We start from the raw sequence: 18,269 nt of genomic DNA on the forward strand, positions 1-18,269 counted from the left end.
AAATAAATCATATAGGTAATCCACTTTTGATACCTCGCCAATTATCGGTAAACATTTTTATATCCTCCACCATGTAACGCATCAAATAATAATTTTCGACCCCATAAAATATATATTCTTGATCAGCGTAAAATTCTATGTCTGCATGTCCGTCTGCCTGTTTTAATCACTCTAGCGTTTAAACCAATTGAAATAGATTGCCAAAATTTTGCATAGATTCGTCTTTTGTCAAGTTCGAAGATGGGCTATATCGGTCCACGTATAGGCATAGCCACATATAACGGTACCCCACAATTTTCGATATTTAGGTATTTTGGAGCGAGATTTTCAACCGAATCCGATGAAATTTGGTACATTGGGTTCTTTTTGGGTACCACTAAAAATTGGCCCATTTTTTCGAGTAGCCTCCATATAAGGATACGCCCAATTTTCGGTATTTTGGGGTTCTTGAGGGCGCTTTTCAAACGAATACGCTGAAATTTGGTACAATGGGTCCTTATTGGGTACCAAATATCTCCACTAAAAATTATAAATATCGGTCCACTTTTTTTCGTTGTCCCCATATAACGGTACGCCCAACTTACGATTTTTTTGGGTTTTAAGCGCGTTTTTCAACCGAAATTTCGCTGAAATTTGGTACATTGGGTTCTTTTTGGGTACCAAAAAATTACTAAAAATTATAAATATCGGTCCATTTTTTCTGGTAGCCCCCCTATAACGGTACTCCCCAATTTACGTTATTTTTTTAAACGAATTTGCTGAAATTTTGTACATTGGGTTATTTTTGGGTACCAAATCTCTCCACTAAAAATTATAAATATCGGTTCACTTTTTCTGGTAGCCCCCATATAACTGTACCCCTTTGTACTTTTCGATATTTTGGGGTTCTTGAGCGCGTTTTTCAACTGAATTCGCTGAAATTTGGTACACTGGGTTCTTATTGGGTACCAAATATCTCCACTAAAAATTATAAATATCGGTCCACTTTTTCTAGTAGTCCCCATATAAAGGTACGCCCAAACTATTTTTTTTTGGTTTTAAGCGCATTTTTCAACGGAATTCACTGAAATTTGGTACATTGGGTACCAAATTTCTCCACAAAAAAATTATAAATATCGGTACACTTTTTCGGGTAGCCCCCATATAACGGTACCCCCCAATTTACGGTATATTAGGGGGTTCTGGAGCGCGCTTTTCAACCGAATTCATTCAAATTTGAATATAGGCTCATATTTTCGATAGTCCCCAATTTTCACCATTGAAAACGTTTGACGTAAAGAGAAAAAAGAGAACGTGTGTTTACCTATCGACCCTCAGTTAGGGTATCGTATAAGGGTAAACATGCCTGCTCGAAATTGTCAGTTTTACCCTAGAACATATGGAATTCTAAGACGATTTAGCCATCAGTTGCAATCATTTCGCTTTCTAAGAAAATCGTGATAAAAAACTCGAACCTGACGATAATGAAATATATCGGCCAGCATTTAGGAATCTTCCCCATATAATTATACCTCCTGAAAGAATGAATTGAGACACAAAACTAAAAAAAATATTGGATTCGAAATTGGCATATGCCGGTCATAAAATATGCATAGCCCTCATATAATTATAACCCAAAATATTCGCTAGTTTGAGGATTGTATATTCTACCCTGCGTTATTAGAATCAGCTCACGCTTTAGAGTTTTTATTACAAAATTGCTGATATTTGTATTTGGTGTACACAATGATTTACATAAACCGGTTTGTAGAATTATTGGTATAGGTTCACTTTTTGGTATTTTCACTATATTTTCATTTCATGTATCTTTCAGTATACCTATATGGTATCCAAAGTTCGGTGGGTATCCAAAGTTCGGCCCGTCCGAACTTGATGCTTTTTCATTTGTTTTTGTAAATTTTAAGCCAACCAATTTTTACCCCCCAAAACATTTTTTTAAATAAAACTCATGGTTATATGTTTTTTTTTATACAAAAAGTCTTCATTCATTTTTCCAAGTTACGTCAAAGACGTTACAACATATTGTAATGTTAATAAGTGTGTTGGTTGGTATTGTGTTTTGCTCTTATAATTAGGCGTTTCGTTCGATGATAAAGATACATAATATATTTTGTTATAGTATAAAAAGTATATGTAAGTATATAATAATAATACAAATACATGTGCGTTACATAGCTATGACTATTTTCCTTTTATAGAAAGAAAAAATAAAAAAACAAATTTACATTCGTTGATGATCAAAAAATTAAAAAAATAAAAATTAAATTAAATAATAATGATATTTGATTTTGAAATACAGTCAAATCAAGGTTATAATGTAACATTTTTGGATTATTAGAATTAGAATAAAAATTACATTATTAGAATAAATAATCCTTACAAATACCATTATAACCATGATTGACTATTTGTGAAATGATAAATGGTTTATGAATGCTATTTTCTTCTTTCTTTTTAGTTCTTGTTTTTCGTTTTTTCTTAAAAAAAATAAAAATTAAACAGTAAAAAAATACAAACTACCAGAGTTGTCATTAAATGTGTATACTACAGGTGTATGTGTATGTGTATGTGTGAGTGAGAGTTGTTGTGTTTTTGTTTGTGACATCTATCAATCATTCAATCAATTTTGTGTAATACTTTTTATCTTTTGAGAGAGCATTTTTTCTCTTCTCCTCAAAGAGAAAAGAAGAAAAAAAGCGAAAGACTTAAGACACAAACTTTATTTCTTTTGAAAGACCATTTTTTTCTCTCCAACTTAAAGGGAAGAGAAGAAAAAAATCAAAGACTTAAGACATAAACTTTATTTCTTTTGAGAGACCATTTCTTTCTCTCCTCCTAAAAGAGAAAAGAAGAAAAAAAGAAAGACTTAAGACACAAACTTTATTTTTTATAGAAAAAACAATGATGTTACTGATGATTTTGTTGTTGTTGTGAAATTTGTTAACTTTTTCAAAATTGTTAACAAAAAATATGTTAATTTGTGGTGTTTTGTGTTGTTTTTGTTTACTCCTTTGGTTTAATTCCAGCACATATATTTTTTGATTGTTTTTTTTTTAATTAAAACTCTCATTTTCTTCAACTTTGCAATTCTTTGTCGGTTTTTTTATAAAGAAAAAAAACTTAAAAATGTAGAGTTGTTGTGGTTTTTCTGTTGTTGTTGTTTTGTTTTTTGACTTATAATTAAAATAACTATTCGAGTTGACTAAAATGTGTGTGTCTAAGATATCTTCTTTGAGCTATCGCCTAAATGAAGTAACCTCCAAGGATTACTTTGGCGAAGCTTTTCAATCTTTTTTGCTTTGTTTTGTTTTTTTTTTTGTTCTGTGATTTTTGGTGTTTTGCTTAATAACAATGGCTTACAAATAATGTTTTTGTTGTTGTTAATATTTACATTTTGTTTTGTTTTCTCTAAATGCTAATTTAAATACACAGTATTTATATATGAATAATTAATATAAGAAATATAAAAATAATCTTATTTTAAACGGCCACAATTTTACTTGGATCCACTTTGACTCTCAAAAATACCGTATCATCTTTGATGAATGGCCTCTTATAGAGCAGATCATGTGAAATAAATCGTGGGAAACCGAAACCCAATTGATCCGGTTCATTTGAGGGCCTTTGGAAATTCTCCCATGTTGGATCGGGTACAAAAGACTCAGCAACACCACCCTGACCCGATTGGGCACCCTGTTCGAAAAGCGTGAAAGTGATGGAATGGGAGAAGGGCCATTTGAGTAGAGCATCATATTCACCAGGCAACACCTTAATGTACACCGAGACATGAGTATTTTCCCCGGGGCCATTACCATTTAAGAACATTGAGGCTTGCAACTTGTAACCATATTGAGATGTATAGAATGGTGGTGAGACAAGTTCCAAACCATCTTTACCCTTGGCCTCAGCCATTTTGGAAGACCAATCAGTGATTTTCCACAATAGGGTACCGGTGAAGTTGATGGACAATTTTGAAACGGCTGATTTAAGCATTTGTATTTGTTGTCCCTGGCGGGCAGAGAGGGCCACCATTAACGAGAGGTGGGCAGCAGCATTTGCCTCCAAATGGGCCTCCAACAAATGGCGGGGACCCTTGAAACGGCAACCGGCCTCCTTAAACGAACATGCAATAGCCAAGGCCTTACATTCATCTCGCAAATGGGCTTCCAAATCAGCTCGAGCAATGGGGCCAACATCACACCTCTGGGGACACACAGTTGGTGCCCGGGGACATTGATTGGCATGCAGCGCCAAAGTGTCGGCAGAAAATTCTCTATTACAATGTAAACAACGTCTCAAACGTTTTGTACAATCTTTGGATTTGTGTAGAGTCATGCGTCCGCGCAATACCCGTTGGCCACATTTCGCCTCACAATAGATGGGTTCTTGGCCACAGGTGCCGGCATGTTCTTCCAAACCGGCTCCGGAAAATTCACTTTGGCAAAATTCACATTTGGTGCGACGCATTGTACAGGTGTATTGTAAATGATCGGTCATCATAATGCGTGGTATCTGGGCTCCACATTTATTGGGGCATTGGGTGGCATCGTGTTTGCACACATTTAAATGGGCCTGGAAAGGAAACATAAAGAAGGAGATTATTAGTTGGATTTTTTCAATAGAAATAAAATTAATAATGAATTAAAGCAATTAGAAAATTTTCATTACAAAAATGTCAATGCCGATCGTTGGAATATTAAAAAAAAATAATTTTAATTAAAATTTTTTTGAGCACACTTTTCAGGCGAATTCGCTGAACTTGGTACATTGTGTTATTTTTGGGTACCAAATGTCTCCAATAAAAATTATAAATATAGGTCCATTTTTCGGGTAGCCCCCATATAAGGGTACCTCCCAATTTTCGATATTTTAATTTTTCTTGAGCGCGTTTTTTCACTTGTTTGTTTTTATTCCATGTGATGGTAATTCAACTTTAATTGCTTCTTTAGAACTTCCCCAAGAAAGAAGAAGACTTTCAAAACTTCAAATATTTTTACTTAAAATTCTATTTGATTCTTGGAATACCGCTTAAGGAAGTTGTGGCTTTTTATGGACATTAAAAAAATGACAAAAGAACAAAAATAAAATGGTGATAATAATAAAAAAAGCTAACCAACATTAGTAACAGTTATTAAAATGGAGGAAGTAGCGGCCAGCCAGACACCAGAACAGGTAGTATGACCTCTTAGACATTTTAACTTAATGTTTTAATTTATGTTTTTTTTATTTTTTTTTTCAACTTACCTTTAGTTTACGTAATTCATCCGACCAAGTGCAGCCCTGTTTGTGATGTATGCAAAAGACCAAAGAACCCATTATGGCTTGTTTTGGATCAGGACCGGGGTAAATCTGTAAGAAGAATAATAAAAAACAAAATGATTAGAATAATTTATAGTGAGAATTTAATTTTTGAAAAAATAAACCTTAAATTTACGAAAGTTTTTTGTTATTAAATGGAATAATGAATTCATTTTCAGATTCTAAGTCGATGATGAAGATGATGATGTTGTCTTAAGGAAATGGAGTGATTTAATGATTGATGTTAACTAAAAGGCAAGGAGTTTTATACAAATTGAAAAAGTATGGAAAAGGTCTTGTTAATAACCAAATTAAAGTAGGTCGGAAAATAAGCATTGTTACCCTTTGCAAATAAACAAAACATCGTATTTTACCCTTTACACAAAATAAGAAAAACAATTTGATGTTGTGTTTACCCTTTGACTCAAAAACAACAAGTTAATGATTTTTGCCTGCCTTAACAAGAAGAAGAATACCCAGAAAATTTGTTTATCGTTTCAAATTTTGTTCAAAATTAAAAACAAACTCTCCGCCAAACTTTTTTCGAACACCGTTCTAAACTCTAAGGTCTGTAAGTATTTACTAAACAAAAAATAATATTTCTCAAATTTATTTTTGTTTTCATTCACATTTATTTTCTACTCTCTCTACAGGTTTTCCATCGATTTCTGTATGTTGTGTGCGTTGGGCGCCAGGGAAAACAATCAACAACAACGGTACCTTTGGTCGTCTGCTCTTCCATTACAAAATCAAACATACATGAAGCATGACAGCAAAATAATAATAATAACAACAACAACAACACCGACGACGACTTCAAAACGGAAATAGAATCAATAATCAAAAAAGTGCTTATAGAGAGAGAGAGAAAGGAGGGAGCAACAACATTCCCGAAGAAAAACGAACTTTTTAATAAAGTGGTCATAAAAATGTTCCCTCCTCCCTTTTAAATTTTTTATAAAATTTAAGCATAAAAATGTTCCCCTGACCCCTACTTCTCTCTGTCTTGAAATATTTATATATCAAAAATGTCAATGCTTAAAGAGAAAAAAGAGAGGGAATAATAACATTCCCGAAAAACAAACTTTTTATTAAAACGATCATAACAATGTTGCCCCCGCCCCGTTGAATTGTTTAAAAAAAAATGAATTCATAAAAATGTCCCCCATCCATTCCCTCTGCTTCTCTCTGTTTTGAAATATTTTGTTTAAACTTGCTTCAATTTTTATTGTTCTTTTTTCCATATTTATTTATTTATCTTTTTTGTAAAAAAAAAGAAAAGAGTCGTCCCCCTTTTAATTTCTGCATAAAAAAACCCCAAAGAACTTTTCAGCATTAATGAATTAACGAACTGATGGCTGGTTGACTTGCTGGCTGGCTTGTCAACATCCGGTTTGATTAATGTCAAGTATTTTATGATTTTCAATTACACTACCCTATCCCCCTATGCAATTTGTCACTCACTTCCCCTCTCCTCTTGGGCTTCTAGGAATATAATTATAACAAAGATAAGAAACATGGAAATGTTTGTACGAAAGGGGTAGACCAAGTTTTTTCAAAACATGTCTTGCAATGTTGTTGTTGCTGTCTTGAACTCCTTTTATTTCAGTTTTAATATTTTTTGCCAAGTAATTAATGTAAATGAACAATTTTATTGTCAACCCTAGGGCTACCCAACTGAAAGGTCACATTTTTTGTCAATTAACATTTTTATGCCGTTTTTATGTAATTTTTTTATAAAGCTTGACAATTTTTTTAATCGGTTCCGGTTTTTTAAATGGTTAACGTTTTGTTATAAATATGGTCCCTTAATATTTTTGTTATCTAATTAGTTTTTAGTTTAATTAATTTTCTTTTCGGACTTGAATTATGAAAAATTTAAGATAATTTTTTGTAAAACAAAAATGTCAACAGTTTTTAAATACTTTATAAAATTTTCCAATATTTTTTTTTAATTTCAAATTTATTTACCATAAAATGCCCACCAATTTCGATCAATCTTTGATTTTTCACAATGGGTTTCGGTTTAAGTTAATGGTAATAAATGGTCAGCAGTTTTTCCCCTAACTGGGCTTTCAATATATGAAGAGGACCACCATTAATACAACCAAGGCCGTCTTACATTTGTTTCTCAGATGGTCTTTCTTATACTAAAAATTTGTAAATGCGTCTTTTCCGTATGTTAAAAGCGCAGTACCAATGTTACAACCCGAGTTAAACTGTAGTTATCAATTAAAAGCCCCCATATAAATGTCCCTATCAGTTTTAGGTATTTTGATGCCCGTTCACCTTATAGTGAAGGGTATAACAAATTCGGCCTGGCTTCTATACTTTCCATTCTAAATTGTTATCTCAATTAAGAACAAATTGTTTGATAAACTTGTATTAATTGACAAACCATTAAATCCTCCCACAGAAAAATAAAATATATTTGCAAATTGTTAACAAAAATATTCCAAAACACTTAAAACACTCGTCAAGATTTCCTGATAATCCAACAACAATAACAAAATTATGTCTCTAATGATTTGCTTATTAACAAATCCCAAGTGGCCAAAAAAAAAAAAAACACACACACACAAAACAAAAAAATTGTTTAGCTCCTCAAAAACTTGGCATGGGTCTTATTTGGCGGCGGGCAATAGCATTTGACTTTGTCTAGCTAGTTGCCTGGCTGGCTGACTGTCTGGCTTATTAGACACAACAATATCTTGTTTGTTGTTGTTGTTATTATTATGAAAACTGCTGCTTCTTTTTTTCTTCAAAAATATTCCGATCCGTTATATTCTTGAAAAAAAAAATAAATGAAATACATTGAAAATGAATTCTTCCCCCTGGATGGAATATTATGACCTACTCGTCTCTCCCGGTGTGTTTGTTATTTTTGTTTGTTTATTCGAAATTAACAAAAATAAAATTGTTTATTTAAAAAATTGTGTGTTTGTAGTTTTCTTACAAAGCTTGGCATGGGTCTTCTTCCAAACAAACAAAAGAAAAAAATGTGATAAGTGCCTGTGCCAGATAGCAAGTTTTTTTTCGGGAGGATTACTGCGGCTGCGGTTATAACTCGTGGCTGATATCTTTGCTCGACACTATTCTCCATACAAATGGAGGTTACTACTGACAACACAAGCTTCCATTTAAAATTAATGCACGTGGTCTCAAGTTTTTTTTTTCAATTTGGGAGGGTTGGGGTAACAACACACAACAATGCCTCTTCTTTCATTACCAAGAAGTGAGGTTGTTTTTTGGAGGTGTTAAATTTCCCATTTATTGATAATAATGTGGAAATTCACCAGTAACCCTATAACCATTATTTAATTTTTTTATTTATTTATTGTATACTTTAACAATTATTATTGCCCAATGAAAATTATGTTGTATTCTAAATTTAATGGCTGTAATTATTAACATATTTTAGTGAATTACAAATTAAATGCTATTCGGTTTGGCCTGACCAAACAAATTAGCATCTGGTTATTCCCACGTTAATCATGAATGAAATTTTATATCTTTCTGTGTTTTCCAGTAGTGTGATCTTTTTTATCTTGTATCTTCTTCTTTGGGTTACATTTTATTTCTTTGATACCTGCCAGAATCTCTAAATGTGTGTTTTTATTGTTTGTTCTGTAAGCTTAAGGAGAACTGGTTAGTTTTTTCTGGTGATACATTTTAATATCACAAAAAAAAAAAAACATGATTATTCATGTTGTGTATTCACAACATCCGGCGTGGCGTGTTCATCCCAAAATGGAAAAATATATATGAAATGAAACAGCTGATATTTCATCATAAAACATAAACAGGTTACAAAATTTAGTGAGGCTAATTAGGCGATTTTTTAATAATATAAAAAATCCATAAAAAAATATTTTTAATTTTTTTTTATTTTAATTTTTTTATTTAACATTTTTTTATTTTATATTAAAACAATTTTTCGAAATTTGTCATGACCCAAAATATAAATATTAACGCTCTAATTTTTCAATATCCGATATTTTATTTAAAAAATCTTTATTTTTCCTTTAAACGCCAAAATAACGCTTCTTGTCGGAAACACTCGCATTATATAAATTTCAATTTTTTTTAAATAAAATAAATTAAGAATATTTGTAAATGCAAAATAATTTTCGATAGACCAAAAAATAAGTATTAAACCTCTAAATTTGTTTTAAATATAGCCTATTCCAATTTGTTTGATACAGAAAAAGCGCCAATATCTCTACAATGGGGTTTCCCACATCCGATCATTTATCAGTATTAAATACATTTTCATTTTATTTAAATGTGCTCTCTAAAAACGCTATATTGGCTTTACCCTTTCCCTAATGGTGCTTTTCCAAGAAATTCTTAAATAAATAGCAATAAAATAAAATTCAAATCCCTAAATATAACTAGCGACCTACCAAAAAATTAATTTTGCGCTTGAATGAATTTAATTTTCTTTATTTATCCCATTAAATTATTTTTCTGTCTGCCAAAAACCGCCGAATTAGCATTACTTGTTGTGACTTTGTTAAGCTTGGCTTTGGTCCCCTTAACATTCATTCAAAAACATGTTTGTTTCATCGTGCAAGACTAAAGTCTACTCTCTCAGCTGTCATATTCCCCATGCACACACACACAACACACCACAAGAACAACAACAAAGCAAAAAACAAGTTTTTATTTCACGAAAGAAAAAAAACAGCTGATCTCTTTAATTATTAAAGGTGATTTCTACGGAACGCCTCACAAAAAAAAGAATACAAAAAAATAATTTTTTTGAAAACCAACAACAACAACGTTTAAATTTTTTCTGCAACAAAATTAAATAATCATTATTGATTCAAAACCAAACAAAAGAAGATTTAAAACAGCTGTGGCAAAAGGAAATCATTTCAATAGCAAGCAACAAAAATAGCAACAACAACAAGTAGGGGCCATTGCAAATTGCCGTCTTCTTTTTGTGTGCCGAAACATGATTGACAGCCCGACATTGCTGCAAAAGAAAATTCTTTTAGTTCCCAGGTATAGAACAAAAAATAATGCTCTGCCTGCTACCTAGGCCAAAACCATTTAGAAAATATCGGCCAGGCAAAGATAATCATGTCTCTATTTACTGTTTTTGTCCATAACATCATTTATTCTTCTTCTTTTCTAAACAAAACAATCATCTATCCACTAACAACAATGAAAGAAGACAAAATAAATTCTCATTGCATTTTGTATGCCATGAATGTTTCGTTCCTTCGCTCGGCTGTCTTGTTGTCTTCTGTCGTGTTTTGTTAACTTGATCATTATTAGTGTGTACGACTAGTACGTAGTTGTTGCTGTTGTAACACAGAACCCAACAATTGTTACAGTACTTTGTGATCACTGTTGTTGTTGTTGTTAGTTAGTTACCTCTACCTTTATTCTCTGAGAAAATAAACAGGTGAATTTTCGTCATCGTGTTCTTTATTAGGGAGAGTGCAGTCTGTCGTCTGTGTGTGAGTGGTAAATGGCCTTACCAACGACGACGTTGGCCGACAGCTGCAATTTGTATTGAAGACAATAACAACAACAGCAAACGAAATATGCATTCACAGTTAGTGTTTTACATTCGTGCTGCAACATGAACAACAGCAATAACAATAACAACAACAATACAAGTAAAAACAACTTAACAACGAATTGAAATGCCAAAAAATGCGGGCAACTGCTGCTGCAGCAGACATTGTCATGATCATTTCTTTTCTTGCTTTTCTTTTTTATTATTTTATTTTTTTGGTTCTGGAAGATAAGTGATAAAAGCTTGGTTTTATCTTTGAAGTTTAAATTATTCGGGTTATTTTAAAGAATGTTAAAACTTCATTTAAATTGTTTTAAGTTTTTTTTTCATTATTGCAGATTGAGAGAGAGAGAGAGAGAGAGAGAGAGTGAGAGAAGAATAGTACTAGGAAGAGTTCAAGAGACAGGTCATTATTGTGATATTTATGTGGGTAAATAATGGTAAGCTTTGAAATAAAGAATATGGGTTTTGAAGAGAACTCAATCAAAATATTATTGATCTTTAAATTTTCCAGTAAAAATGTCGAAAATTCAAAAGCATAATCTGGATGGTGTCACTTAACGTGTTTAATGACCCCTAAAGCCTATTTTCATTTAGAGTTTTATATTCCAACTCCTCAATACAACAGCAAAACAAACGATTATTATTGTGTTCTCTCTGGGCCTTTGTTTAATGAGAGACGGAAATGAACAAAAAAATTGTTAGACAAATTAGATAGAAAAAAAAACACCAGTCATAGAAATTGTTGGATTTGAAAAAAAACTTGTAATTCAGTCATCCATTGAATTTTTTCTATTTTTCTCTATGTTCTGTTTGATATCATTGTTTTGGAATGAACATTTTAAAACAACAAAAGATAAATAAAATTGTTGTATAGTGTAAACACACCATATGCATACATAATGACGATCGGCGATCATGGTGATGATGATGATGGCTGGCGATGACAAACAAATGTTATTGTGGTGTGTGTTCTTCTTTCTATGTCTGTTTGTTGGAATTTTTTTCAAAAGAATTTATAACTGAAAAAAACTGGGAAAATCAAACAAACAACAAATTACAAATCAACACCATTGCTGCTGCTGCGGGTTTAACAATGTGCCACAGCAACAACAACAATTGTTGTCCTCATTATGTGTGTACGACAAGAAGAGCTAACATAATAATGACGATGATCTGATGAAGATCATCCACACATTGACACTCATCATCCTTGTGCTGTTTATCGGTGTTGTTCTTGTTGTTGTTCTTTAGGTCTTATATAATTCATTTGGATGCATTAGCCAGACATCTAGCCAACCATCCATCCAAGCATTTAACTACCTAGCGGTACCAGACCACCACGTACACGACGACGTACACACACAAAAATTTCCCATTGAACGTGTCGTCGTCGTCGCCGCCACCGTTCATTCCTTCAGCAGCAAGTGCAAGTCAGCACTATGTTTTCCTTTACCTCACGGCTTCTTTAATTTTTTTCTGTTTACTGTTAACATTTTTTCCAAAGACACATGTAGTTTTGTTCCTCCCACCCTTCTCCTCCTCCTCCGAAATTCTATCTATCTATGTACCTTGCTACTTAAAACATTTTCCCAATAAATATGTTTTGTGAAATGGATATCCGATAATTGATTTTCTGTTTTTTTTTCTACTTTACGGTCAATGATTTCTTGGAAAATTTATTTGTAAAAAACTATAAAATGTTCAAAGGAGGATGAGGGAGGGGCAAGGGAAGGGATGGAGGGTCTTGAATATTTATAACTATAACTGTATTTAGTATGAGAATATTTTTTTCCATTTTTTCAGATCTTCTATAGAAATAAGACCTCCTTTTTTGAGTACTCAATATCCTATATAAGAAGACCTTCAACTAACCAAGACTTTTTTCCAAGTTCTCAGAATATGATGGAAGAAATATCCCATTTTTCCGTAAAAAATTCAAACATTGATTATCCCTGGGTAATTCCTTGGCAATAACATATCCCAAAGCATTTTTTAATACTGACTTTGACCTTTTCCCACTGGGTGGAAATATCTATCAAATCGAATTTCTAATAATTTATCATAGATTCTTAAATTGGAACCTCGACACTAAATCAGGGTAGCTTTCTACCGTTAAAATTTTAATTTCTCAATTTTAATTTTTTTCAAATTTTGACAATGTTTTGCTCCGAAATATTTTATCCCAAATTCTTAAATTGGAATCTCATCACTAAGTCAGGGCAGCTTTCTACCGTTAAAATTTTCAAATTATTTTTGCATTTTATTTGAGCCTAATGCCAGCATTTTTTTAACTTAGCTAGTTGCCAATCCGTCGACCATCATCGTTTGGTAATGGCTGGTATTAAAGAATGTTTTTTTTTTTTAAATGTCTGCAAAAGCTGGTTGCAAAAACCTGATTTCTATGACAAACTATGTTGCACTCACAACGAAAAAAAAAATCGAAACTTCGAAATGAGAAAAATCTGAGAAAAAACTCTAACAACATAAACAAGAAACATTGCAGAAAAAATTGCATAATATTTAAAAACCAACAACAACAAGTAGGAAAAACCCCAACCGCCTATTACCTATGGCATTTTGAGAAGAACAACAATCACTTTGCTATGGTCATGTCGTGATCCAAAACACCAGCACTACTACTGGCACCTGTCTTTGGTTTCAAGAAGGGGGGGAGGATGGAAAGAAGAGCCTAAACATTTTTTCCCTCCTGAGATTCCCATGATTTTTTTATTAATAGAGATTTGAAATTCTTTAGATTCCCATGACATTATTTTTAGAAATCTTCTTCACTTCAATTAACTTGCAACACATGTTGAACATATTACGATGCATCCTTTTGGTGGCATATTACACCCTCATGGTGTCACACAAACGCACACGGAATAAACTCTCAAAGAGATGAAAAACATGTTTATGTGTTCACATATTTTTTTTGAAGATGATTTTTTCTCATTTTACTGCACATCCTGTTTATCCACATGATGAAGCACACATACAATATGCCACACATTGGAACGGAAATAAGTGTTGAGAGCCTTGTCTGGTTTGTTGCACTCTATTTGGATCCTCAACATATTATTTTTTTCCCACAGTGTCCGTCGTGTGTTAGGAAAAGAAGTCAAAGCGATCTGAGCTGAGACACATGTGTCCTCCATGTGTCACAAAAAAAGAAGTTGAAATAAAAAAATCCGGTATTGTCTGTAGTCACTCATGCAAACACATTTTTTTGCAATAATTTTCATATTTCCATTTTTTTTCATTACCTTGCTATAAATGCTTATAATTAAGCCCCTATGGTTTGTAATTGTCCACTGAAGGTCATAACAATTTGAGAGATCTAAATGTTTAGATAATATGCTAATCCGGCTAAAGTGTGTCCGGTTTTTTCCATTTTTTTTTCAATTTGTTTCTATACAGAAATAATGCTGATTACAAAGTACAAAGGTTGGAAAATTCTAATGGCAATAAAACATAAATGGGAAAATTGTGCAAATTGGATAAAATATAATAATAAATACATTTAAAAGAAATATGAAATTAAATTCTTAATTGCAAGCAATTCAAATGGAGATTAGTTTGCTTTTAATAATTATTAAATTGAATGACGTCAATTTTTTTATTATTGTAGATTTTTTCTAACACAAATTTCCATATTATTTAAATATGATTAATTACTAGAAACCTCATACATATTATTTCCTACAGGGTCATTAAATTGCCTTAAATAAGGGATACTTTCAATTGCCATATTTTTCTTTCATTGGAGTATAACAGTTATGTTTTTTTTTGCATAAGAGAGAGAGAGAAAGAGTATGCGATTATTAAACGGTTATTTCCTTCACAACTACAAAACCAACAAATTGTGAACAATCAACCTTAAAGGGTTATCTCTCTCTCCCAGCATAAACAGAGATGATATTAATTTCCCGTTGCAAATTGGGATTATCTCTCCTACTATGTCTCTCTTTTTTTATATATCACTGATGTGAGGAGTTATTGATGAAGAGATGATGGTAGAGCTGAGTAACAAAAGAGAACCTCATTGTAATATGATTTAAAGGTGTGTAAGAGATTTTGTAGTGGCAATTATGGATATATAGCAATATAATTAAATAAATATAAAAAATATTAAATAAAAAATAATAAATATAAAAATATGAAATACCAAATAAAAAAAATAATAATTAGTAAAAAAATAATAATTAATAAAAAAAAAAAAATTGAAAAAAATAATAAAATAAATATATATACAATTTTTTCAAAATTGTAATTTCATCTATAAAAATTGTATTAAAAAAAAAACAAAATAAATGCAATTTTTATACCAAAATTTTAAATTTGTACATGGAGAAAAATTGAGGAAATCTTTTTTATTATTTTTTTTTTAGAAAAAAAATTAACTAATTGAAAAAATTTATATTTTTTTGGTAAATTTAATTATAAAAATTTTAATTTTCATATCAGTAACATTTTCATCTATAAACATTTTGCTTAATTTTTTTTTTTTTAATATTTTTTTCTTCATATAACAATATTCAAAAAATCAAAATATTCCATTATTTACTAAAACAGAATAATCAATGATGGATGAAGAATTATCGATTGGCTATTGAGAAATATGTATTTACAAATCTAACACTTCGTCATATTTAAATTGATAACAACCCACACACCAATTCTCTTCATAATATTTACTGTTACGATTTTGTAACTACGTTTTTTCCTCACAATGTGATATAATTTCTCTTATCATAATGACCTCCAGCTAGTTAGAGGTTCGCTCGATGATGGCCTAAATTTCCCAAAATAAAAACTAAATAAAAAACAACTATTTACACAGCTGTCGCTCGGGCACCCTGGAGTTAACCAAGCATTGCAATTTCCTGATTATGGAAAGTTTGGAGAAAAAAATCCACATAAAAATAAATGTGAAATATTTTAGCATGTCGAGTGCGATGAGTGCACATCACATATCAGTAGTTAAACACAAATAAAAATAACAAATAAAATATAATACTTAGTTTCGCTTGAGTTAATTTTCAATTAAAGTAAAAGTTGGCGGCTCGTTCCAACTCCTCCTACAACTACTCTTGGCTGTGGATTTTCGCCATCAATTGTTATTGTGATTATGAAGCGTAACAATAAAAGATTTTTTTATATTATTTTTAATTAGACATTATTTTCTTGCTTTTATCATTATAAACAAATTAAAAAAAAACATAGAGTCAATGCACAATGCATGGTTGAAGAAGTAGAAATTTTTGTGACTCCAGCCATTGTCCATATATGTTAATTAGACATGTGGAGAATGTGTTGTGTGTGGTGGGTGAGAGGAAGAGGGAGGGCATTGCATGTTAAAACCGGCAAAAGTAGTACAAACACACATAGATAATGAGCCTAATTAAATTTAAAATTATTATTTGTTTTATTAAATTAAAGAAAGCTGGCTACTGATACACTCGAAGAAAAAACTGGTGATTAGAAGAAATTTGGAGATATCTCTCTATCGATAGATAAAATATCAAGATCCAAATTTTCGATTTCTTAATTTTAAACAAATTAAAAAATATATTTTTAACATTTTTTTAAACCTTCACTCAGAAAAAATATGTTTAAAATTTTAAATTGAAAATTAATTCTGTCACTTATATCAATCACAATATTTCCCTATATTCCAAAACATAATTTTCATTTCACTTTTTTTTAATCATTTTTTTTTGAATATTTTTGTAATTAAACAATTTTTAGATTTTTTTGAATATTTTTAATATTAAAATATCTGGTCGACTTTTTATTATGTAAAAATTCTGATTTTTTTAATTAACATTTTTTAAAAATATTTTTTTAGTTAAAAAGATTTTAAGACTTTTTGCAGTTTTTGATTAAAAAATTTTGATTTTTTATTACAAAAATTTAGATTTTTTATTAAAAAATTAGATATTTTTTTCAATTAGATATTTTTTTTAAAAAAATAGATATTTTTTTTTTTTAAAAAATAGATATTTTTTTTAAAAAAATAGATATTTTTTTTAAAAAAAATAGATATTTTTTTTAAAAAAATTAGATTTTTTTTTTAAAAAAAATTAGATATTTTTTTTTAAATTTAGATTTTTTTCATTATATAAAACAAAAAAAATCTTTTTGTTAAAGATTTTAAAATGTTTTACAATTTATTATAAAAAATAGATATTTTATTTAAAAAATTAGATATTTTATTAAAAAAATTAGATATTTTATTAAAAAATTTAGAGTTTTTATTAAAAAAAAAAAATAGATTTTATATTAAAAAATATAGATTTTTCTTGTTTGAAAAATTTAGATTTTTTTATAAAAAAATTTAGTTTTTTTGTTAAAAAAATTTGTATGTTTTATTAAAAAAATTTGTTATTTTTAATATTAAAAATAACTGTAGATTGAAATATTTTTAATATTAAAAAATTCTAAAATTTTGGGATTTTTTGAATAGTTTTGAATATTTTTTCTTTTACTTTAAGAAAATTGAAATTGCTACATTTTAAAAATTGACATAGTGGTAAATTGTTACTAATTTTCAAAATTTTTTGTCAAAACGAATTACATCATTTCATAACAGTGAAATTCTAAATCCGGACTGTCAAGAATTCAGAATTTCCTAAAATATCTGTAACCCAATTTTCCCTACAAACATCTTCAATATTCTCCAAAATTCCCTCAAATCCAATCATTCCCTAATTTATTATTTACTTTTCAATATTAATTTTAAAAAGTGCGAAACTTACAATCTGTTCCAATTCGGTAATTGGCATATTATTGTTATTATGCGATGATGTCGAAGTGCCCGAGGCCGATGATACTGTCGATGATGTGGAACGAGAGGTAGCACAATTTGAATTTTTATTCCTTGGTGGTGTGGGTGGTGGCACCGGACTAGTCGTTGTCGTCGTCGTTGTGTTCAATGTGGAACAATCTTTGGAATTGCGATTCGGTGATAGACGTGAAGGAAAACTTAACGTTTTCGTCCACTGGGCCAGACTGCGCACCATGTTTGGTTTTTGGGTTTAAAAATTTATAGCAGTTATAAAAATAATCCAAGTTTGTTGCGGGCAATTGCAAATGAAATAATCCAATACTTTGAAATTTGTAAATATTTTTTGTTTGTTTGTCAAATTTTTTAAGTTTTCAACACAATTTTTGTTTTTTTTTTCTTTCTGATTTTTTTATATTTTTTCAAATTGATTTTCCTTTTAAAAATATTTGCATACAACAATTTCCACTTATTAGCATTTCACAAATTTTCATGTTTTTTTTTGTTTTCGTTCTAAGTTTTTTTTTGGTTTAATAATTATTTTTATTATATATAATTTATAATTATATTTTTCTCTCTGTGAGTTCAAAAAATAAACGCGTACCGTTCATGCCGCTTGTTCGTAAGCAACTGAATTTAATAAAATTGTGA

The 18,269-nt window shown here is 30.4% G+C and overlaps 1 protein-coding gene across 1 annotated transcript; it reads right to left on the bottom strand.

Annotated features, from left to right (window-relative positions):
• Positions 1-3,480: 3,480 nt before the first annotated feature.
• On the bottom strand, positions 3,481-17,868 carry LOC133321975 (TNF receptor-associated factor 4). Its single transcript, XM_061531044.1, has 3 exons — positions 17,593-17,868; positions 5,245-5,349; positions 3,481-4,572 (listed from the first exon to the last, which is right to left on the bottom strand). The coding sequence occupies exons 1-3, from the start codon at positions 17,854-17,856 to the stop codon at positions 3,481-3,483; spliced, it is 1,461 nt and encodes a 486-aa protein (XP_061387028.1). The 5' UTR covers positions 17,857-17,868.
• Between the last annotated feature and the right edge of the window lie 401 nt (positions 17,869-18,269).

The sequence above is a fragment of the Musca vetustissima genome, unplaced genomic scaffold, assembly GCF_032173495.1.
Source record: "Musca vetustissima isolate MV318-11 ecotype Yass unplaced genomic scaffold, APGP_CSIRO_Mvet_v1 utg75428, whole genome shotgun sequence".
Lineage (NCBI taxonomy): Eukaryota > Metazoa > Arthropoda > Insecta > Diptera > Muscidae > Musca > Musca vetustissima.

Bases quoted from the DNA above. Each gene is read 5' to 3' on its own strand.
- LOC133321975 (XM_061531044.1), bottom strand. From the start codon at position 17,856: ATGGTGCGCAGTCTGGCCCAGTGGACGAAAACGTTAAGTTTTCCTTCA. The intron at 5,350-17,592 runs GTAAGTTTCGCA...TTCTTCTTACAG, and splicing joins TTACCGAATTGGAACAGATT to ATTTACCCCGGTCCTGATCC. The intron at 4,573-5,244 runs GTAAGTTGAAAA...TTTCCTTTCCAG, and splicing joins ATGAATTACGTAAACTAAAG to GCCCATTTAAATGTGTGCAA.